This window comes from Zosterops lateralis, assembly GCF_965231275.1.
Source record: "Zosterops lateralis genome assembly, chromosome: 1".
Taxonomy (NCBI): Eukaryota; Metazoa; Chordata; class Aves; order Passeriformes; family Zosteropidae; genus Zosterops; species Zosterops lateralis.
The window spans coordinates 100,015,731-100,039,015 of record NC_139762.1 but is presented as its reverse complement, the minus strand read 5'-3'; the positions used below and the strand labels follow the sequence as shown (position 1 = coordinate 100,039,015).

Genomic DNA, 23,285 nt, shown 5'->3' with positions numbered 1-23,285 from the left:
CAAGAGGGATTAGCACCCTTATTTAACTCCACCTCTAGTATTCACTCCCTTCAGTATCAGCCATGTACTTTGTCCCCTGCATGATTAATATTTGCAGCGATGACTGAAGCAAACGCGGCTAAGTTTTCTGGCCTCTTTACCTCAGCCTGCAGTTTGTTTTCTCTCCCTGTAAAAGAGTGGAACGATTCTGCCTCTTACAGTATTGTCTTTATAGTGGGTGTTGTCACATCAGTTTTTAATGACCTCTCATTTGATTGCCCTGGCCTGCCAGTTTTGGCACCTGCTAGTGGTTTGTACTCTTCCTCAATAGTTTCTGTGCACGTCCCTTCTGTATCCTGTCTTGCTACTGTTCAAAGACACTTCTTTCTGAGGAGCCCAACTCCTAGGTCAGTGATTTTACCCATCTGATGGTTTTACTGCTGCTTGCTCAGAAAAGGAAGGAAAAAAAAAAAAAAAGAGTAAGGAGTATTTGTGCAGCTTGTGTAACTACAGGTAATACCCTTCTCTCCTTTTCAGATGAGCACAGTCTTTTAAAGGACATGCTTTTCCTGTTACTCTTGTATATCTATGTTTGCATTAGTTAGGCATCTGTGTTGGTATTAGTTACAGCAATTGCCACGCAAATTGAAGCACTAATGCTGCTGGAGGAACTTGTCTTTGCAAAATACACAGTCCCTGCCTCAGAGCTGTGGCAGGCCTTGCTTGTCCCCTGGGGGGCTGCTGAGCAGTGGATGGGGGCTGTGCTGGTTGGACGTCTCTGCAGAGAACCTGGGGGAGAGCCACTTTGGAGAGAAAAACTAATCTTCTCCAAGACCAATATTTCCACCTCCTCCAGACATTTGTATCCCAGCCTGTTCAGAAAAATCTCTAAAGCTATGCAATTTCCATGTGATTTCTAAGGGGCACTCTCCCTTCCCTTCCAGACAGAGGAGGAGACAGACCATCTGACAAAACGCCACCTCCTCCCTTATTTTCTCTCTCCACTGAAAAAGCTGCAGTATACACACGAGTTTTTTGAGAGTAGATGGACCCTGTCAAGAACTCCTTAAAAATGCACCACTTTTCAGATTCCACATCAGCTGTACCCCACAATCAACCACAAGATACAAATCTAGGGGAAAACTGGCTGTTTGGAGTCCAATGCTCAAGAACTATTTACTGCCCCCCACTTCCTGCTCCCTGTGACATATCAGGGACTAATGAAGAAGAGTAACAAAACCAAATGCCATAGGAAACAGGGGGGAAAGGGGTTAACATATGAGAAGGATCCCTACACACCTGTAAGACTTATGTAGCTTGAGGAGGAAGAGATAAAAGTCTGGGTTTAGCTTCCCAGGGACAAGTTTCTTGGTCTAGACTGTGCTCTGAGGAAAGGAGCTATTTGTTTTATAAAGGCTGGAGAGGCTGTCCAAGAAAGCAATTTGCCCTGGACCAGAAAAAGTTGAATTCTTAACAGCTGTAAAGTCCCAAATGCTGAGGACTGAAGAAGACATCTAGAGGGTGTCAGACTGCCTGCTGAGGAAACCTGGACAGTAAGAGGTCTCTTGAGTGGTCCCTTCTACCCTAAACAGGAAAAGCAATCCAGGCAACCAAGTAACTGATTATTCCTGACTCTGGGGGTAACCTGAGAGCTGGTGGCAAGGCCTTCTGGAGGCATTCATTCCTGATCAGCAGTGGCCAGGTTTCCTGGTGCAGACCCTGGCCCTGGTCAGGCTGTTGTCTGAGGCAGGTTCTGATGCTCCTGGTTCTATTTTTACTGTACAATAATTGCCGGAGAGCTGTAAGCAACAGAACCTGGTTCCGGAGCCCCAAAGAACTGAAGGCTTTGTGTCCTTGTGAACAGGAAACACTCGCTGCCTTTGTTCCCGTGCAGTAAACAGAAGGCACCGCTCCCCTGCCCGCAGGAGGAGCAGTAAATACCCCCAGTACTGCACACATTAATCCCAGCTGTAAGCTTATTCACAGGCCCTAAAAGCAGAAGCTGAGACACCTAATCTGTTGATTTGCTCTAATGCCGGGAGGCCGCAAATGAGATTGGCTCCCCCGTTAATAGATTACAGTGACCAGCTGAGGTGTAAGTGCATCCCCCACCCGCGCTTTCCCGCCCCTTTCCCAGGTAAACCACACGGCACTTCCTGAAGAAATATCCCTTCCCAAGGCGCGCTGGGAGACCCGGCACCTGCTGCCGCATCCCTGGGGACAAGCGCCGAGCCCGGCGGGGCTGCCCCGGGCACGGCTCCCGGTGCCGCCGGTGGGGCGGGCAGGGCAGGGCAGGGCAGGGCGGGCGGGGCCAGCCCGGGGGAGGAGCAGCAGCCCCAGCACTAAAGGGCCGTGACCGGCGCTGCCCCACGGCCGGCGGGGCTCGGCCATGGAGGTGGCGCGGGGCTCCGTGGGGTCGCTGCTGCGGTGAGTGCGGGACATTCCCTCCCCTTCCCCGTCCCTGCCGGGGGTGCGGGTCTGACAGCCGGGGTGGCTCCAGCGCTGCCGAGCCGAGGGCGCGGTGCCGGGGCGGGCGGGGATTAGCCCCGATGGGCGCTGTGCGGGGATTAGCCCCGATGGGCGCTGTGCGGGGATTAGCCCCGATGGGCGCTGTGCGGGGATTAGCCCCGATGGGCGCTGTGCGGGAGGAGCGGGTCGGGGCGCTGCCGCAGCCCGGCCAGCCCGGTGGGCTCTGCTGGGGGAGCGCGGGTGGGACCCCGCAGCCCGAGCCGCCCCTGAGCTGCGGGGGCCTCTCAGCCGCTGCCGGCGGCGCGGGGAGCGCCTTGTCCCGGAGCTGCTGGGACTCGGGGACAACATGGGCACAAGCACGGTGGTGTTGTCACCGCGCCAGCCGCGTCCGTGGAGCTACAGCTCCGTGCGCCGCTCGGAAATCCATCCGCTGCCAGCCGCGCCTGCGGTGGCTCTGGAGTGCTGTGTGTGAGCAGGGGAACCGCGCTGCCGCCTGCTTGAACCCCAAGTCTCCTGACTGATTTCTGACCTCTTATTATTATTTTGTTGTTGTTGTTTTGTTGGGGGGGACTGGTGTTGTTTTCTCTTGTTTTGCCTGGCTGTTACTGCCGCTGTCGTTCGCCAGCGAACCCTAACCTAAAAAATCAATCCGTGCCCTGTCCTGGAGCCTGTTTGTTGTGCAACGTTGGTTTTTCTGAGTGGAAGCGAAGACCATTGCACCACATTCTTAGACAAACATATGGGACGTGTTGCAAACAAAGATAAAGAGTGAAATATGTGTACGGGGCTCAAGGCGGGCTTTTAGTCCCTGTGTCCTCCTGAAAAGTTAATTCATCTCTCCCACCAGCTTTGACACTAGAGTGAGTGCTTGTGGCAGCGTTTGTGAAGCCCTCTCTAGCAGACTGTAGTTATCCAAAACAAACTGGATAAGATGCTAGAGTTTGAAGGTATTTGCTCTTTCAATTATAAAATATTTTTGTATTTTCCACAGATGTGGGATTCCTTCTTAGAGCTATGACTTGGTCCTGTGGGCTTTAAAGAGTAGTTAAACAGTAGTGGATTTGTCTGCATCTAACATGTCACTCAACTTTCTAATAAAACCAACCACACCTTAGTTCCTTTCCACCACTTGTGTTGTGACTTAGCTTGATCAGCTTTTAATAGGAGATTATTTTTGGTAACTCCAGTCTAGCAGGGGAATTCCCTGTGTCAGGAAGTGGTTTGTCTATGTTTTGAGGACAGCGACAAGAATGGATCTTTCTAAGAGCTGTAAATGTAGGCTGGCCTGTTTGAGCCTGTGGAAGGAAGGAAGGAAGGAGAGTGGCACACAAAATAAAAACAAGCTTTCAGCAATAGGCCCAGAAATGGAAGGGCTCACACTCTGTTTATCTGGCTGCTTTTCATCATCCTGCCTTTTGTCTCTTCATTGACTGAAACCTCAGCCTGCCCTGGAGCCCAGACTCACTTCTTCATAACCAGGCTTAGTTTGAAGATGATATTGACAGGTTTCATCAAAATGTAGGTGAAATTTCACTGCTGTTAAACAACTTAAGATCTTTCCTGTTCACTGACTGACTGGTGATGATAATGTAAGCCCTGGTTTATTAGTCTGCTTGTTTTATTGCTGTGACTTTAGATAGAATTAGGCAGCAGTGTGAGGTGATTGATCCTGACTCCTTGAGAAAACTTCTGCTCAGCACTGCAAAGGATGGCTTGTAGGGCTGGCTGGGCTGAACCCTGTTAGCTCAAGTCCTGCCCATGAGCTGTGCCCCTAACATTTTCCATTCTTTGTCAGCATGTGTGTTTTGGCTGTTACCCCTGTGCTTTGTCTTTTGTGAATGACTGCCTGGCTTAAGTAATGGGAAAGAAAACTTTTCAATGGGACTGATATTGACTGTCCTTAAAAAAAAAAAAAAGGCAGTACTCACATATGTATCACTCAGGTTACTATTCTACATGCAAGTTTTCAAATTATTGAGAGGCAATGAGGTGTAATCAGCTGTGAAAGCTCTTGAAACTCCAGTGCTGCAATTTTTAACATCAGGTGTTAATGGTGAAGTGGTGTCACCAGCCCCAAGGTAGATGAGCAGGCTTCCTTCCTGAGAGAGAGACTCAGTGATTCAGAATGTGAGCTGATCACAACCAGTGGGGTGATAGGGGGCCTATTAACTTAGTCAGCAGAGAGATTGGCAAACACAGCCTGCCCCAGCAGGCTTCCCTTCTGTGGAGCTTCCATGCCCTTGTCAGTGCTGCTGTCTCCTTGTCCTCCTCCCTGGCCCTCACCCTTTTCCAGGAGGAATACTGCTTATTAGTTCCTTAACATAGAACACTGCTTGTTTCCTGAAAGCCAAACTGGCTGCTTATCCTCACCAGTTCTGTCACAGGAAGGACAGAGGATTCCATCAGCCACATGTGTATAAATGCCAGATGTTGAAAGCCAGGGATCTACTGTATAGCCAGGACTAGCACCAAAGTAGTAGCATGAGCTTGAACAAAAGTGCTGAATGTTCTCCTCCTTTTTTAAAAAAATAAAGCTCCCAATAATGCCAAGGAGTTTTTGAGGAAGGTAAACTTGTTTAGAGGAAAGTTGATAGCCCAGAAGAGTGGTTCAGAATGAGATCAGTAAACAAATTATTTGCTGAAACCTGAATCTATTCAGGCACAAGAATGACATTCTGTACATTCCAAACAGATGCTTACAGACCAGATAAGAGGTGTGGAAAAGATATTTATTCTCTGCGGTTGGTGTGGATTTGCACAAAAGGCATGACTGGGACAGCATAAGTTCAGTAACTTTATACCATCTCGTTGTTCTAGGAAGTCCTGTATTCACCCTCTGGCTGCAGGTACAGGCTGCCAGTTCACTCTACCCTCAGTGAAAGTGTCTGAGAATAGATTTTCCTACATAAAGTTGACTTTTTACGCCTCTGTGGGAGAACAATATGGGGACACATCCCTTTCCCACTACTGAGCAATTCAATATTAAGGAGCCAAAGGTATTTACCGAGGGTAAAGTCCAGGAGTGTGGGAGACAAAATATTGCCTCCCTTTAAAAGACTTAGAAATCATTTGTTTGTTTGTTTTTCATGGCTATTTACTTGTATTCTGAATAGACTGGGCTGTAAGGTAAGGGCAAGAGGACTGTGGGGTGTGTTTATTTGTTTTAATCCTTAACAGTGCTGGCATTAGTGTGAAACTGGCATTGAGGTGAAGTGTACCTATTTACTCCTGCTGACAACGGAACTACATAGTGCAACCTCAGTCCTACTTCAGTGACTGACTTTTCTCATGAAGTCTAATTGGAGATTGGCAACTACTAAGCAGAGGGTTAAGATTTAGCCTTGCTTCCCTTAAAATAAATAAAACCTTTTCATTATCTTTTTTTTTCCCCAAATCTTCAGGATGTTCAGGTTATTACAGCTTGCACAGTTGAAGAACCTGATATATTTTTTGAAATCAATCCTCCCCAGGTGTCAGGCAGAGTGCCATTTTTGGCAAGCTTATTATTGGCTTAGCCATTATTACTTGTCAGAAAAAAGTGTCACTAGGTGCTGATGAGAGCAGGTCTGTACCTTGGTGTGGGAGTAGGCTGTTCCTGGTGTTATGTGCTTGGTTTACCAAAGGTAAATATGCAATTGCCCAGAAAAATCTAAAATCTCTTTCTAAAAGTGATTGAATTCTTCCAGCCTCGCTGGCAGCCTGCTCCAACACTATGTATTTTTTTACTTGGATCTTAATTTTGGTTGCATTTAACTCCTTCTGATACAAGCCTCTTATTTTGTGTTTTTTAAAACCAGATGGAGTTTTATAGGCTGCAGATATAATTTACAAACAAATGCCTTGGCTCTTCAGAAGTGAAGTGTAACCATATCATAAAGCTCTGCTTGCATTCTGCCACTGGCTCTTTTGAATATGGGTAATGTGTTCAGTCTTCCTAAAACAAACTCTTATCTTAACACACAAGATTGCTTTCCATTAATTATGGATCTCACTGAGTGTTTATCTTGGAAGTAAAGAGAATGATCTAAGTAACTGAATGCAGTAAGAGCTGCTGCCTTTTAAATTCAGTTTTGCAACCCATCAGCTTCACTGTGATTATGACCTTAATGCCGGCCAAGCTAGAGGTGTCCCACATCTGCTTGAAATTGTTTTAATTTTAGAAGTCTTTCCAAGTGTCATGGGCAAGAGAGAGTTCAGAGATAAGATATCTGTAGGGCTGTGTAGTATTTAATTTTGAAATTAAGCTCCAAGAGTCTAAATGTGATCTGTGAATTACTCGTATAATGGGATTTTGTCAACAGTCTTCCTCCTTGCAGTACTTGACTGTTTTTGTAACTATGTTGAATTTTTATTTATCTTAGATCTTTCATATCCATGGGAGCATCTGTAGGAGCAGTAACAAGACAGACCCTGTTCCCTCCTCTCATGCCTGCAGGGCGCCCTTTCCGTGTGTCCAATGCCTCCCGAAGCAGCCGGAAAGGAATTGTTGCAAGCAGCCTGCAAGAGCTCCTCAGCAAGGTACAGCAAAGAGTCCCTCTCTGACTAAAACTTACAGGGGAGTACAGCATCCCAGAATGACAACCCACAACTGAAAAACCATCACTGGGGAAGTTCAAGAGAATATTTCAGATGAGCAAGTCTCAATATGAAATGATGGGCTCTCTTTAGAATGCTAAAATCTCCGGGGTTTTTTTCCAGACTTTAGATGCCTTTGTTATAACTGCTGGAATAGTTACTCTGGTTTTGGAGGAAGATGGCACAGTTGTGGACACAGAAGAGTTCTTCAAGTCCCTGGATGATAATACACACTTCATGGTTCTAGAAAATGGACAGAAATGGACACCAGTAAGTGTTGACTGCTTCCTTCTCATTTGAGTAGAAGTGGATGGAGGAATATTTGTCTGCTAAAATTGTTGGAAAGAGGGGAGAAGAGGAAGAAAAATTCCTTTGAAGAGGCAACATGTAGACTCCTTGTTGAGCCTTCCTAGATGAAAAATCAAGTTCATATTTCTTATTGTCCGTTGTTTGGACATAGATCTGTTGGCAGAATCCACCAGGAATTGAAATAAAACATTACAACTGAAAAGACTTAGAGGGAAAATATCCTGCTTTTGGAGAAGCTCAGAAATATTTGTTCTTGAGCTTTTTTCTAACATAAAGAAAATTAGGACGTTGACTCCATAAAGTTAAAAAAATACGGTGTCTTTAAAGATTAGATTTAGACTGTAAAAATGTTCAAATAAAGTAATATAAAGCAAGTTCTGCCTTCTGAAGGCAGTAAGAGTTAATGATAATTAGAAATATGCCTGTGTTCTCACAAATAGCCAGAAGCTGGCATCAGAGCCTAATGTTAGTCTGCATTCTTCAAGATATTTAAGAACTATTAAAACTGGCTTGCTTTAGCCTTTTAATCATATAAATTCAGTATTCAATTAGTTATTTTATGGGGAAATAGTAATCCGTACATTAATAACATAGAGTCAAACTCATAACTGTTTTTCCATGAGATGGTTGTTGTTAAAAAACTGGCATCAGAATTTTTTCTACCAGGGCAGAGCTGGCTGTGGAGTTCTAAGCAGGGACACAATTTTTGTGCCTCCACACGTACAGCTCGATCCTGTGGCCCTGTTTTCTCACTCTCCTGTTGCAATGTGGGCAGCCCGTACACTTTTCCCCAAAATGCCTCACTGGCTTATCAAGCTCTGCACCTGGGGCATGAGCTCCAAGGGCAGAAAAGGGGTTGCAGCCAGGGTGTGACTCCACCTTGCTCCTGTCTGGCATTGCAGCTGCCCAAGTTTGAATGCGCCTCTCTTCAGAAAGTGCTGAGTGACAACAGAGGGGTTGTCACAGCTTCACCAATCACCTGGAGTGTAGCACCAGCTCTGTCCTGCTTTATCCAAATATTCTGGGTGCTAATGGGGAGGGGTGTGGGGAGATGCTTCCAAGCACACCAACTGCTTGTACGTGTCCAAAGCTGTTGTTGATAGGGGACCCTGTTTTTGGAGCTGGGAGGTTATCAAAGTAAAACAGGCATAAAATTGCTGGCTAATGATATACTGCTGTGTTTAGCTTTGTCTGAGTTATCATGACACTGTCTGAGGGCTGGGGTGTCAAGTACAAAAAGGCCCAGTCTTACACAACTTTATTGCTTCATTTAGCATGCAGAAAACAGCCTGGCAGCTGCCAGGTCATTAACCTTGAGCAGAATGTGCTGAGCAGAGGATCCCGTGTATCCACTAGATGTCTCTGTGAATATGGGTTCTCTTTACTATTTTCTTTTTGTTTTTCCTTTCTCGAAGCACACACCCTGCAGCAAACGAGGACTGCTTTCAATAAAGGAGGGTGCATTTAAGGTGGAAGATTACTTTCTGTGCTCCCTCTCCTTTGCTTTTCTTCTTAAAATCTCATTATTAAACCCATGGCCTAATCAGCAGTGATTCCCTCCCTGTGTTTCTTTTTAGTAGGAAGAAAGATGTTGTGAGCCAGGTTTTGAAATGAATCCCTGACTTTTCACAGATGTCTGATCTTTGTAGCTGTCTCCAAGAGTGCTCATCAGTATTGTGTTCCTGACTAAACAGAAGGACCTGATGCCATCCTATTTGGTGGCCTAACCTCACTGCCTCAGAAAGCAGCCACAATGTACCAGGATAAATAAATGGCAGGAACACTGTCCAGTGGCTTCAGTGTACTCTGAAGAAGCTCTACTACTGAAAAAAAATATTTAGGAGGTGCTCTGTCACTCCAGAATTTTAGTGTCTGTTTGGAAAACTTCAGAAGCCTTCAGGACTTCAGAAACCATACATAAGCTACAGACCTCCTTTTCTGTGTACTGATGCTTTCAATTCAGATTTAGAATTGACCAAAAACTAGCCTCAAGACTGGAATAAGCAAAGCTGCTTCTGGAGAGCTGCACTGTTAATAATTGTCTTGCTGTAGTTTCCTGTGTTGTGGTACAAACTCTCTCTCTCTCTCTCTCTCTCTCTTTAAATCAGACAAAAAATGGAGTTGTCGCTGTGAGAAAAAAGAAGAAAATGGGAGTAGCTAACATCACATTTGATCTGTACAAACTGAACCCTAAAGATTTTATTGGCTGCTTAAACATCAAGGCAACCTTCTATGAGATCTACTCTATCTCATATGACATCAAATGCATGGGAGCAAAAAGTGTATTGCGGTGAGTGTGTTTCCACTACTGGTCAGGTGTACATGTTAATGCAAAAATCTGTGCTTGGTTCTGTAGAGCCAGGTGTGTTTATAAAATCAGTATTTTTGTTATTTACTACCTACTGACCAATATGCTGACTCGTCCTTTGTAAGGTGGATAGCTGACTGATAAAAAACTTCCTACAGCTTGTTTGTGATGGAATCTTAACTTTCCACCAAGGCAAAACTCTTTATCAGCTTGTATTTACTGAAAGGGTGTAAGTAGGGTTTCTTTGTTCTGCTGAGAGAACTTCGTCACATTTCCATGATTTGTTTGTCTGATGAATGCAGGAGGCTGGGGAAAGAAGCTCTTCAAAGAGGAGAGACTTCAAGGGGATGAAGTGAGAGGAATTTGAGATCTAATGTCAGGGGTCTTAAAGCTTGCTCAGACACGGCGTTCCTGTTTGCCAGATTCACCACTAGAGCTACATGGAGGGAAAGGAAAATGTAAGAGAGATGCGACTCTCTTATGTAGATTTGTCATCTGTAGCAAAACTCTGTGATGTCATTGCTCTTAAGCCAGCTGGTGCAGTCACTAGGCTAGCTAAGGGAGCCTGTCAAGGACCACTGTTTCCTCTTGCAGGACTGATATACTGTGAGCTGGCAGTTTGGTAGAGCTGGCTGTTGAGAAATGCTGTCTTAAAATAACACCTCTCCAGTCCACAGTTTTCAGCAACGAGTTGAAAGTTGGTGCCTTGTCAAGATCAGCTGTGTTCTGCCCTGGTTCAAAAAGACTCCTGAGTTCAGACCCCTTCCCAGAGGTGCTGTACTTTGACAGCTGTTTAAGCTGCAACCCCAGGTTTTTCTACCTGAATTGTAGAATTCTGGTTGAGAAACAATGGTGTGCTGCATTTTATTACTTGAGGACCAGATCTGACAGATGTATATGTCAGAAGTTTTGACTTGTCCAGAGTGACATGCAGACTTTAAGCAGTCCTTCCTCTCCTGATGCAGGTATGCTGATTAGCATTGTAATGCTGATCTTGTTCCCTGTCCTTCAGTCTCACTGACCTCTCCCACTCCACTTGGGTGGTCCCTTCCTTAATCTTCTGGGCTACAGCTGGCCTGGCTGTAGACAAGCCTCCTCTCTGGTCTGGACCAAGTGATTATCCAGCTACATGCTGTATCCACCTGTAATACTGACTTCATTGGGGTTTCTTCAAAGCAGAGGTTTGCCCTTGGACAGCTGTCCTCCTCCAGGTCTCACGTTTGTCAAACTCTCTCGACCCAAAACAAACTGATCTCTGACTGCTGTGGAACTGGGTATCAGCACTGGAACTCGTGCTGCTAAGGAGAGTTTGAAGTGACAATTCTGCCTCCCTGCCAAGACAGGGCAGCTGGTGAGAAAGGAGCAGTGCTGGCAAACAGCTGAAGTAGCTGTGGAGTTCTTCTGGAAGCTCTGTTATGTTACAGAGCTGAGCTGGAAGGGAAATGTCACTGTCAGGGTGGGGTGACCGCTAGCAAAGAACAGGGTGACAGAAGAGATAACCTTGGATACCCTTGAACACAGCAGTGACACGGCCTGTCTCAGCTGGCTGTTGAAATCAGTGACAGATGATGCCAGGATCCTGGTGTAGCCCCTTTGTTACTGAGTTCCAGATCTCTAACTCTGATGCCCTCTCCCCGAGCCCGCATGCGGAGCGTGGAGGGAAAGGAGTGAAAAATGCTGCAGCTGTTGCTGAAGGGAGGGGCTGACAGCCTGCCAGGCCTGATTAGTGCATTTCCCCTCGTGGTGTTCCCCTGTAGTGTCCGTCTGAAGGATCGAATGTCAACAAATAACTTGCTCCGTGGCTTAAGTGGCAACTGCTCTTGTGTGCAAGTGACACACTGCAGCTGCTCCAAAGCCCAGCACCAGGTGCAGCTTTCTTTACAACTGTAAAGCTCCTTGGCCTGTTCCGTGTGCCAGAGGAAGAACATGCTGAAATGGCACGTGTGGGGAGCATGAATAAGGGTACAGTGTTCTTTAAAGGCTTCACAGGCTCTAAGTACAGGGTATTCTACTATGTTGAGGCATTGGATTTCAGCTGTAAACCTTTCATGACAGTGGGGTTAAAAATTAATTTGTAGGAGGCAGATTTTTGCTTCTCTGCTTAAGCTCAAAGGACAAGTGACTAGAAGCAGAGGGTTCACAGCTGTATGTTTTCTTAGACAGGAATTCAGAAAATCTTCTTTTTTTTTTTTTTTTTTTTTTTTTTTGCCAAAGAGAGACTGATCTGGTCTTCTTTATCTTCATACATGGGAGGGCCCTCCTAACTTCTGGGGGATGAGATTCAAATGTAGCTCTCAGTACTTATGTCCCTGTTGTTTCTTGCAGAATGGAAGGTGTAGTTACAACTAAGTTGAATAAATGACCATTCAAATATGACTGTCTCTCCCCCTGTGAAGATCCACAGTCTGTGTTGTCAACCTCTGATACTTACCTGATGTTATCTATGGATTTGTACTGATTCTTACCCAGCACTATATATTTGAATGCTGATTTTACCAAATTTTTAGAAAATAAACTAGTTGTGAACTGAGAATTCTTAAGACTTGCAGCTTGGCCAGCAGTAATTTTCCTACTTCACCTGTTTTGCTGTTGACTACCCACTGCAATGTGATTGTTCAGCTTCAGATCTAATCAGGCTTGATCTGTGGCTTGAAGATGCATACAGGGCTGTATTAGTGAATGACAAACGTGAGATATGAGGTGAATTTATGCTGCAGGAATGCTGTTCCCAGGAAAAGCTGATTTCTGTGGTACTGTGAGGGTTTGAGTGATGGCTTTGCAGAAGGCCTGTAAGAGTCTAGCAGGGTATCAGCCTGCTTTGTTGAATTCTGGTTTGTGATTTCTTTTTTTGCCAACATGCCACTAGTTTTCTGTCAATAAAGTGTTTTCTCTAAAGAAGGTCCAAAAATGGCCATCTTCTCAGAAGTGAGAAGGAATGAGGGTTTTTTAAATATATTGACTTAACTCATCATGATGTTGTGGGTGAAAAGGGGTGATGGAATCTTGCTGGTGATTTTTTTTCTTAAACAAATTATTTCTTCCAGGAAAGTGCTTCAGCTAATATCCCATGCAGCACAAATAACTGGACAGTTTCTTCTCTATACTGGAACGTATATGTTGCAGTTGATGGGTGAATATGATGAAGATGACATGTGCACAAGACCCAGGAGGGAGTAGTGACCACAGCTGCTCTTCTGATGTCGAATCCTTTTGCTTAAAGGCATTCTCTTGTCCAGTTCTGATTGAAGTAATGTTATAGTAGGGGAATGTGCACTAACGTGAACTAACATTTTTCCTCTTTGGGGGTGCTTGTAAGCTTTAGCCATGAAGTGTTGGATGTTCACAGGCTCTTAACACAACCAAAAGGTGGGTGCCTAATGTCTGAGAATCTGGCAAAAGGAGACAGAGGGCAGGTTTTTGCCCCAGCAATTACAAATGGAGAAAAAGTACACTTAAACTTGGATGCTTTGTAACCAGTGGAATATTTTTTGCACCACTTAAGACACCGTTTTGTTCTTTTTAGGGCTGTTTGTTTGTTTTTTATGGCTATTTACTTGTATTCTGAATAGACTGGGCTGTAAGGTGAGGGCAAGAGGACTGTGGGGTGTGTTTATTTGTTTTAATCCTTAACAGTGCTGGCATTAGTGTGAAACTGGCATTGAGGTAAAGTGTACCTATTTACTCCTACTGACAACGGAACTACATAGTGCAACCTCAGTCCTACTTCAGTGACCGGCTCTTCTCATGAAGTCTAATTGGAGATTTGCAACTACTAAGCAGAGGGCTAAGATTTAGCCTTGCTTCCCTTAAAATAAATAAAACCTTTTCATTATCTTTTTTTTTCCCAAATCTTCAGGATGTTCAGGTTATTATAGCTCACACAGTTGAAGAACTTGATTTCTTTTAAAATGGATCTGCCTGAGCATTTAATAATCTGCCATGGTTGCATAAATATGGCTTGTAAGCAACCCGCTGAAGTCTTTTTCTGGGATTAAACCACCAGTTCTGCAGTTTCTACTGTTATTAGATGACACTAGGTCATCATCAAGTTGGGCTTGAGGTACACATAAGAGATGCTGGATGTTTTGTTGCCCTTGGGTTCAGGGGAGAGCAGCAGGGACACTATCTAGTCTTGCATAACATATGTCTATGCTCTAAAGTGAATATTTGCAGTGTTATAGTCTCCTAAGACAAGCTGTATTAAAGGACAAAGTAATGTTTCCTGCAGTTTACTGAACTGTTGCTATGTCCAGCTTTCAGTAAGCTTTTCCTCAACAGTGTGAAAAATTGGAGGCCAAGTAGCCTTAGGCATTTTGTGTCAAAATGCACACTCAGCTTGGTGAAGGAAAAAAAAGCCCAGTTTTGGCTGTTCACAGATGTAGCTTTTGAGGTTTTTGTTTGCTTGCACATGAGGAACTTTAGGAAGGCTGAAAGCTGTGAAGGGGACATCAGATGCCCCAGATGTCCTGACAGTAGGTGTCACTTAGTAAGAGCTGCTCTGGTACCAAGAGAAGAAGTGGAGCAGGGGAGGAAAACAGAGTGAAAGGGAGAAGACCACTATGGACCCTGCAGTGCTTGCCATGCCTCTGAGACAGAAATCCATTAACTGTGTGCACCAACTGCACTGACCTGTTCTGCTAAAAGAGAAGCAGAAAGGTGGAAAAGATGAAGTCTCGTGGTTGGTGTTGTCTATTCTGACCTCTTACCTGGGTCTGTTTGCTTCAAAGGTCACTGATACATGGGAAAACTGCTCTTGCTTTCAGCTGCAAATCTCAGCTTCATGTGCTTATTTTTGCTTTCCTGCTATGAGTGCAGCTATGCCAGTTGGAGCTGCATCCTTCGCACCACCTTTAAGAGGAAAGGCAGCCTAAGCCCAAGTGGTAAAGGGACTGATGAACACAAGTTTTGGTTGGTCTCTGCCCGTCTCTTAAGTAATGGTATTACAAATAAATAGACAGCTAAGAAAAACCTTGGTGTCTTTTCCTAATTCTTCTTGTTTCCTGTCTACTTCTGGGCATGTGCTGGAGGAGGCAGAGGGCTTCAGATAAGGGGAGGACTTGTTCTTTCCCAATTTCTCACAGTGAAGAATGTCTGGAGCTTGCAGCACTGTCATGTGTCCTTCACAAGAAAACAATAAACTATTCTGGGAGTAATGAGAAAACTTCCATTTTGATATAACCTCATTATGTTTTATCTGTATTTTTCTTGATGCTCTCTGCATAAATGATTGTTGCCATGTTAATCATTGGCCAAAGTCTTTCTTTCCCTGTCAAGGAAGTGTATTTAACTGACTTTACAAGGACACGGTAATTAATATTTTCAGCTTTTAAGGACCACTTATTCTATTAAAACAAGCACACCTCTTGCAGGAATTTCTCTTAAATGCTTCTAAGAATATTTATGTTGCCTAAGGTAGGAGCACCAGTAGAAAAAAAAATGTAAAACAACTGGAACAGCTCGTTGTTGCTTTGTTTGAGTTGCTTCTTCAACATCTGTAGTACAAAAGCTTTTGCATGTCTGAACTGTGCGGATCCCAAATTCCAGCCTTCTCTAGCCAGAGGCAATTGTTACAGGACTAACAGTCCATAGTTTACAGTGGCACTATCTGAGAATCTAGCAGTGATCTGAAAAGCTAACCTGCTATGAATGTGTAATGTTTTTAAGCAGCTGCTGCTTCAACAGCTTAACATTTAAACTTGAGCTGCTGCAGCTCCTGTGTGCAGCAGTCTCTGTCTTGGAGCAATTCCCTCTGTTCAGCTGTTTGCATTTTGAATTAAAGGAGCTCAGATTTGATACTTTCTTGAAATGGGTGAAGTGTCCTGGGAGTTGTATCTAAAATTGTTTCATTGCTTCTGAATCTGGGTCTTTCACAGGCTCAGTATTTGGAGGTGATATTTCCTACTGTACCAGCTTCTTTCTGGAAATAAAGTTTTAGCTTAGAGAATGACAAACTCCTCCAGCCTGACTCAGAGTTGGAACCAGTTTGTTTTGGCTTTTTATTTGTTTTGTTTTGTTTTTACAGACTGCTTAGGAAGTATAGCTTTTACTTCAGCTGAATATGGTATGCAGCAAAGACTTAACCTTTCAGAAAACTGTAGAAATTTTCTGTATTTCAGAAAATACAAGTACTATACAATATCTAGCAAAACACAGAAAAACTAAAAACACAGGCTCTTAACTGCAGATAAGTGGAGAAGCAGCTAGATTTTTCCACTTGGCATTTTTAGCTTTAGTTCTAATTCCCATAACCTCAGTTAACCTGCATTTGTTGCTCTTGCAGACAAGGCTGGGAGCAAGGACGTGCAGAAGGTGTGAAACATGTTTGCTGCCTCCTTGCTTGCACTGACCCTTTTTGCCTGTTGCTTTGCATCACTTACTAACAATGCACCAAGTCCTACTCTCTGGTTACCAAAAAAGGAATTTTCACTGAAGTAAGAGACCTTGTTGAGTCAGGCACTGCTCATGTTCTGCAGACAGAGCAAAGTTGCTTTCTTTGCAGCCAGAATGAAGACTCCAGTAGCTTTTGTATGTGTGCAGTTTATCATTACTTCATTTCCTTCCTTTCATAAACCCATGAAAGTTTTCTTGCACCTTCCGATTCTTTCAGAAGAAAGACCTTCTGTCCAGGGAGAGAGGAAAAAGCAGGGTCTAAATTCCTTAGATCATTTGAAATAAGCTGTAGGAAACATTATTAATCCCTTTCCTATGGAGGAGGGGAAGATAAAAGCAGAAAAATTGGACTTTGAGCTGGAATATTTTTCAGTGAAGTGCCCAGAGAGGTATGTATACACAGTTTTGGAAATGTTGGTAATTCTGAATTTTAAGTGTGAAAATAACCTCATATGATAATTTGTAACTGACAGAAATATAATTCTAAATCATTTCAGTGTGCTTCTTCCCTGAAATCACACTTGAACTAAAGGCACAAGCTACTTAATTAAAAGTAAAAAAAAGTTTAAAACCGAAGTGCAAAGCATATTTTTGACTTGATGCCCCAAGGTTTATTAGAGGTCTTAATGTGATTAACATACCACTTCAGTTAGGTATCAGCAAGTATCCTTGTGGGGCTTAGAGCTTATCACGGCTTTCTCTACCTTACATTGTCATATATGTAGCTAAGATATTTTTAAGTGTAAGGATTGTTGTTTTGCTACAGGAAAATACTATATTTTCCCACTTTACAGTTTTTAATCTCAGTAGTTTATCTTGCTGTGAAAATTGAGATGGGTGAAAATTGCTTTCAGTGATGGCAATATTTTCTACTGTGTGGTGTCAGTTATAGGGAACCTCATTCATTAATAAATGAAATCAAGAAGTGGCTTTGGATGTTGTCTCTATTCATTTCCAGAATAACTTCTCCTGAAATAATCATGAATATTAATGAATCTATGGTCTAGCACAAACCGTTTCCAAATGCTGGACTGTGGCAGTGAAGTAACTGGATACTGTTTTGTGGCTCTGAACTCTTAACTCCCTACTGCTGACTCACTTTCTGGCCTCAGAGAAACTGTGCAAACTGTGTTTCCTTTCATACAAAAGCTTTGCTTTCCTCCATCTTTTACAAAAGTTGCAAAAGACTACAAGATACTGAGTACAGGAAATAGAAGGTTGCAGTGATTTCTGGTGTTCACTAAACACCGTTAGGATCAAGGATCTCTTTATTTTGCCTCACAGAACCTCTCTGCACCTACTCTTTACCTAGAGTAGTAGACATGTGAATGCAGGGAAAAAATTAATTTAGTTCAGTGAAATCTCATATTTGTCTAGTTCAGGATTAACTTAAGCTTGAGGGGGATTAGCATGCAAGTGTGATTTGTCTATTGCTCTTCTATCTAATAAGTACATCTTGTATTTAGCTTAAGGGACAGTTTTGAAGAGCTTGACTAATGGAGCAGTTCTCCTCTCGTGAGGGAATCACAGTCTGGTTTCTTGCTGTGGGAAAGCACAAAATGGAGCTGTATTTGGTTCAGTGGCAAGGCTTTGGCAGTGGGAATTAGAAGCTGCTGTGGGGGTGGCCTCTGTGTCATACAGAGCTCTTTCCATCTGACTCTGCAATGAGCCCACCATTGCCCAAAGCTGAGACCTTCAGACAAGCTGGCAGTGTCTCTGTGGAAACGTATTTAAGAAAGGGTGAGAAATACTGTGCAGCAGCTGTGAGGAAGAACTGAAAAAAAATGTGGGAGATAACCTGCAGACTTCAAGGTCAGAAAATAAATGGGAGAGAGTGCTACACGTTCCAGAGAGACCTTCCTCTGCAGCCTGTGCAGGAACATGCTGGAGGAAACATCCACCCATGGACGCCCCTTCCCACAGCAGGTGGACATGCCTGGGAGGAAGCTGCAGCCGTGGGGAGCCCAGGAATGAGCAATTTTTCTGGCAGGAGCTGTGGCCAGTGAGGGACTCACACTGGAGCAGTCAGTTCCACACACTGTGGAAGGGAGCCAGGCTGGAGCAGACTGTGAAGGATTTTATCCTGGGGGGAGGGCCCATGGTGGAGCAGGGGAAAGAGGGAGAAGGAACAGCACAAAAGAAAGGATGGGGAGTGAGGCAGCTGATCATGATCCCCATTCCTCTACACTGCTTAAGGGACAGGGAGAGGAGGTAGAAGAGTTGGGAATGAAGGAGTGAAGTTCATCTTCAGAAGAAAGCAGAGTTTGAGGAAGGTGTTTTTGTTTTGCCTTTGTTTCTCACCATCTTATTCTATTTTTTGCTGAAATTAAATTGATCTTCCCTGAGTTCTGTCTGTTTTGCTGATGTCAGTAAAACAATGATCCCCCTGTCTTTATCTTGACCCAGAGACTATTTCATCTTATTTTCTCCCCATGTCTGTTGAGGGGATGAAGTGAGAGATCAGCTGGTGGGTGCCTGGCAGACAGAAAAATTTAACATATCACAAGCACAAAACACTGGAAGTAAAAATAAGCAAAAACCCCAATGTGTTTGTGCTAATGAGGGCAAATAAAATTGAAAACAAATTTTTTGGAGTGATTTCTGAATGGCTTTTCAGAGCAATGTTTGGAGGGACAAAATACAGTCATATGTGAGACAAAGTTAATATTTTCACTTTACTAAGATCAATCTTGGGTGGGGTTTTTCTAAGGTCACCCATCAGTCTGAATTGTTTGTAGTAGGCCCCACTCCTAATGTGTTCTTGATTAGGAATATTTATTAATAAATAGCAATTATCACTGGAAAAATAACTTTGAAATAGTTAGAAATAGTTAGAAATAGTTAGAAATACTATTAGCACTTTCATAAAACAAAACAACTTATGAAATGTAACACTAGAAATAAAGTATGTCTTAACAGACTCCAGAATCAGGATAATGCATTTTATGCAGTTCCAACATAAAGAATTGATTCACCAACAGTTTCCTAAAAAGTCAGCTTCAATAATTAGCATACATTATGTATAGATTAGGTGAGGGGGGGGAGTAAGTAATGTAACTATTATAACAGGTTGGTTGTGATTGTTGTCATGCGTTTAAAAAAAAAAAAAAAAAAAAGAGTTTAGATCCTCAGACAACAACTCTACTTAAGAAAACAGTAGTTTAATGACGTGTGTAGTCAGTCAGTCTGTTATAGACCCAGAGAAATCTCAGACATCTAAGAAGTCCTTTAAAGTCCTAAAGGTAATTTCTTATGACACATTTTTAATTACTTCATGAAGTCCATAAACTTTTATGTTAAAAACACTTCTAATTACAAAGCATGTTCCCTTGCATAGGTACGCAGCTTGGTTTGCTGCTGCTCTTTATTAAAGAGTGTTTTCTAATACTCTTTTCCCGTCTTAAAAACCAGGAGAGAACGTACAAGAAAACTACAACTAATCTAATTTAAGTAGAAGGACTGCTGATTTATTACTGAGCTAGACAAACTGAAATCTATGGTAAACTCTATTTTATTCCTGAGAAGTTGAATTGCAAATGCCACCATTTCAGTGATTCCTGTACAAAATGTGCTTAATATAGGTGCTCTCCCAGCTGCAGCTCTCTTGCTTTCTTGACTACTGAGGGAAGTTGTCTAGAAAAGCTGCCTTGAACAGTTGCAGAATATTGTTCTGATTTCCACCCAAGTGATCATGCTTTCCAGATAAAAGTCACTATCTCCCAGAATAACCCATGTGTTTCCAGAGATGGTTGATTATTCAAAAATAAATCCATTTTACCAGAAATCATAAAGTATTAAATAGCTGATGCAAATATTCCAGTCCCCCAGAAAAGCCATTTCATCTTTGGATGGGATGATCAAGCTGTTTTTCCTCATTATTATAAGCACTTTCTGCATACTACATTAGGATCAATATTTCATCTTGATAGGAAAAGTACTGTGTCTAATAGTTCCACCTTTGTGACCACTGAATTTAATAAACAGTCCTCTCAATTCCTTCTCATCTTAGTTGGGCTGACATGGTAGCATGCTCAGTTTTCACAAGAGTTGTGATCAGTGAAAACAAAGCAGGTTTTGTCACTTGCAGCATCAGCTGTGACTAAAGGCATTAGCAATCTAACAGATGAAAGTCACTTTCCTTTCTCTAACTTCTCCCTCTCCAAAAGTTATTGAGTTTGGAGGGAGTTAATAAGACTGGGGGGGGGGGTGGAGTTGGTTGGTTGGTGGTTGGTTTTGACATTTTGGGTTTGGGTTTTCTTTCACTGGAAAAATTCCAGCTGCTACATTCTGTTCTTCTTTTTCTCTGTGCCTGATGTCACCAGCTTCAAGCACTCAGTTCCTTTGGCTATTTTTCTGTAACTTGCTCTGATGACCCCTTTACCCATGAGAGCTGTTGTGTTGTTTCTCTTGTGGCCTTCCATCACCTATTCCAGATCTCCTCTGGCCACATTCAAGCTAAAAATACTTCATGACTGAGGGGAGAAGGGGCAGGGTGGGCATGAGAGGGTAGGCAGGTGTTTAAGCAAATATAAATTAAGAAAAAAAGACATTTATATCTGTCTTCCTCTAGCTGTTCATGTTAAGTCTTTTCACATAGAAATGATCAGCGTCCTTGTTTCTGTAGCACTTTTAGCATAACTGTCTTCATACTGACCAAGCTGGTGTCCTAAGACACTTCTGATTACTTAGAGCTTAAGCAAATATCAGACAGACCTGACAGATCATACAGGCCACATGTAACATAAAGTCCCTGTTCATTAACAGAGTCAGGACACCACAATGAAATGAATTTACACAACACAGATGTATCTCTCTGCAAATCTTCCATGCACAGGCAACATCTGTGTCTCCACACCCTTCCCACAAAGCAGTGGCATTCAGTTGTGCAGTCAGTGTATATTGTAGTCCCATATCCTCCCTCATTCTGGTTCTCTGTTCAACAATCTGACCATGAAGTGTATTATTCACCGGGCCAGCAGTGGGCTGAGTCCTGGCCCTGGGCCAAACTGACCTCTTACATTCTTAGCATTCAGAAGCCTTTAGATCATGAATATGGTAATGCTGCTCATGGGCTGCAGTCCAAGGCAAGGGGTGAACACCCTCAGTGCCACTGCTGCAAAGCGCTTTTCTAAGAAAAATAACGTTCAGTTCTCTCTGTGTGTGAATGTTGGCTTGCTCTCCTTATTCCCAGTAGGTAACTCTTGGAGTAACCTGCTGAGAGGGGGATGGTTCAGCTGCTTTTGTGCGTTGAGTGTTAGAGCACGTTCCTTCAGTGGCTGCACCCACCCAGCCCTGACACTGCTGGGACTGTGCTGTTAAAAATAAGCCAGGCTTTGTCCAGTCATAGCTTGTGCTGTGCTGTTTGTCCTGAGGCTTGAGGGCTTGTGAGGAATGGTGCTCTTCCCCTCACAAATGTAATCTGAGAGAATCATCTGTGGAGCAGGCTAGGAGTGGTATGCTGCTCTGGGTTGGACATGGGTGACAGATGAGAGGGATCTGTGCTGTGAGGGAAGGGTGGCAGCCACTCACCACCTGAGAAAACAAGAGAGGAGGAAAACTGTGACTCACCTGAGAAACCCAGGACCTGACTGGAGCAATTTATAGTTGATTTTAGCTGCAAACCTGCTCTTACAGAAGTGTTTCCCACAGTGAGATGAATCACTTTTACCTGGAGAGCTACACATTTAATCTCAAATACATGCTTTGCTTGGTAAGTGTTAAATAACTGACAGTCTAAACAGGATTCCAGCCCTTCATCTTAGAGGTCTATTGCATTTTTTTCTTTTTTCCTGAGAATAAAGCCATGAAGAGTTAAGTCTGGGCAATAAAACCTAAACCTATGTCTCCCCCTTCCCCTCCTACAAGTTGCAGTACAGATCCCTGCTGCAAGAGGTTTTATTCAAGAGTGTTAAGGAGACTGAGCTGGATGCGATGAGATGCTTTAGCAATGAAAGACAAGAAAACTAGATGAAATCCATAGATTATGCTTGGACCTGATCTGCTCAATTCTAAATGATCTGGGGAAAAAATGTACTGAACTGGTAAATCTCTGTGATTGTACAAAAATCTTCAGGACAGTTAATCAGGCTATCAGGTGGACTGAGTTTCAGAAGTATTTAATGGTACTAATTTGTATAAACAATTCCTAATGAAATTTAATATCCCTAACTGCATTACACAGGAAAAACCACCCCTGTGTTCCCAGTGACAGGATTTAATTTAGCTGCCACCACTGTCAAAAGACATCTTTGAGGTAGTGTGAACAGGTCAATGAAGGAAAAAGCTCAGCAGTGACCAAGAAAGAAAACACAAGGCATATTACAAAATAAAAATGAGAGCAGGAAGCATCCTATAACACTGCATAAATGATGGCCATGATTTAAATACTGGTAATCCCATTCCACGGACACTGCAGTAGAGCTAGTAAAGGAGGCTGAAAAGCCAGGACTATCATAGGAGTGCAGGGTCACACTTAAACATGGGGAGATTAATTAGTGTAATATTTCAGCTCAGAAAATTTTGGACAGATAGGCAAAATGAAGAACAAAAATACTAAAACCTTCACCTTACACCCAGCTACAATGGACATTAGGAACTGGTAGTCACTGTTTCTCAAACCAGAAGAGTTATGGAGCACCAATTTCAGGTGTTAGCCTTACAACAGAAAAAACTTCTTCACAAAATGGGATTCAGTTGTGCATGGAAGGCAATGGCATAGGAGACTTGGAGGCTGAAAGTGTAACTGGGTTGAAAACCAGTTATATAACTTCAAGGATACTTGAAAAGAACTGTTAAATATGGGGTCCAGATCCTTCCTATGGTTCAGTGAATGCTTAATCACTGACAGCCAGATGTAGAAGGGCATTTTTGGAGCAGCATTGCATTACCATATCCTTTCCCTAGCATCCATCACTGACTACTGTCAGAGATGGAATTCTAGATTAGACAGATCTTCCATCTATTTAAGACCAGCTGCCATCAATGCACTCATCTGGTCAAAACATGCTTTTTTTCCCTGATAGTCTTTAGCACAACTTCTGGTTAAGAGACCTTTTTGTCCTTGTTCTGATGTCTCCTACACTCGAAACACCAGGACTTCATTGATAAGCTCTGTATTGTATTGGCATCTTTTCAGAGCTGACTAAACTCCAAAAGCAAGCTGTCAATATCTCATATTCATTTTCCTCTTACAGCTGTACCACTCACTCACCACATGATACAGATTGTGGGTGGTATACATTCCAGCTAAATTATG

General features: G+C 43.2%; 2 protein-coding genes across 3 annotated transcripts in view; both read left to right on the top strand.

Moving 5' to 3' along the window:
* The first annotated feature begins 2,270 nt into the window (after positions 1–2,270).
* TUBB6 (tubulin beta 6 class V) overlaps positions 2,271–23,285 on the top strand; it is a 35,735-nt gene continuing 14,720 nt past the window's right edge. Inside the window, exon 1 of the mRNA XM_083877219.1 lies at positions 2,271–2,285. The gene's annotated coding sequence lies outside the window, so the exon portion shown is untranslated. The remainder of the gene's footprint in view (positions 2,286–23,285) is intronic.
* CIDEA (cell death inducing DFFA like effector a) lies at positions 2,313–16,958 on the top strand. 2 transcript variants are annotated; one of them, XM_083857323.1, is made up of 6 exons: positions 2,313–2,406; positions 6,810–6,966; positions 7,147–7,293; positions 9,441–9,622; positions 12,685–12,842; positions 13,286–16,958. In XM_083857323.1, the coding sequence occupies exons 1-5, from the start codon at positions 2,369–2,371 to the stop codon at positions 12,815–12,817; spliced, it is 657 nt and encodes a 218-aa protein (XP_083713449.1). In that variant the 5' UTR covers positions 2,313–2,368; the 3' UTR covers positions 12,818–12,842; positions 13,286–16,958. The 2 variants fall into 2 exon arrangements, with proteins under 2 accessions (XP_083713449.1, XP_083713448.1); XM_083857322.1 differs by having other exon boundaries at positions 12,685–16,958.

Bases quoted from the DNA above. Each gene is read 5' to 3' on its own strand.
- CIDEA (XM_083857323.1), top strand. From the start codon at position 2,369: ATGGAGGTGGCGCGGGGCTCCGTGGGGTCGCTGCTGCG. The intron at 6,967-7,146 runs GTACAGCAAAGA...GTTTTTTTCCAG, and splicing joins TGCAAGAGCTCCTCAGCAAG to ACTTTAGATGCCTTTGTTAT. The intron at 7,294-9,440 runs GTAAGTGTTGAC...TCTTTAAATCAG, and splicing joins ATGGACAGAAATGGACACCA to ACAAAAAATGGAGTTGTCGC.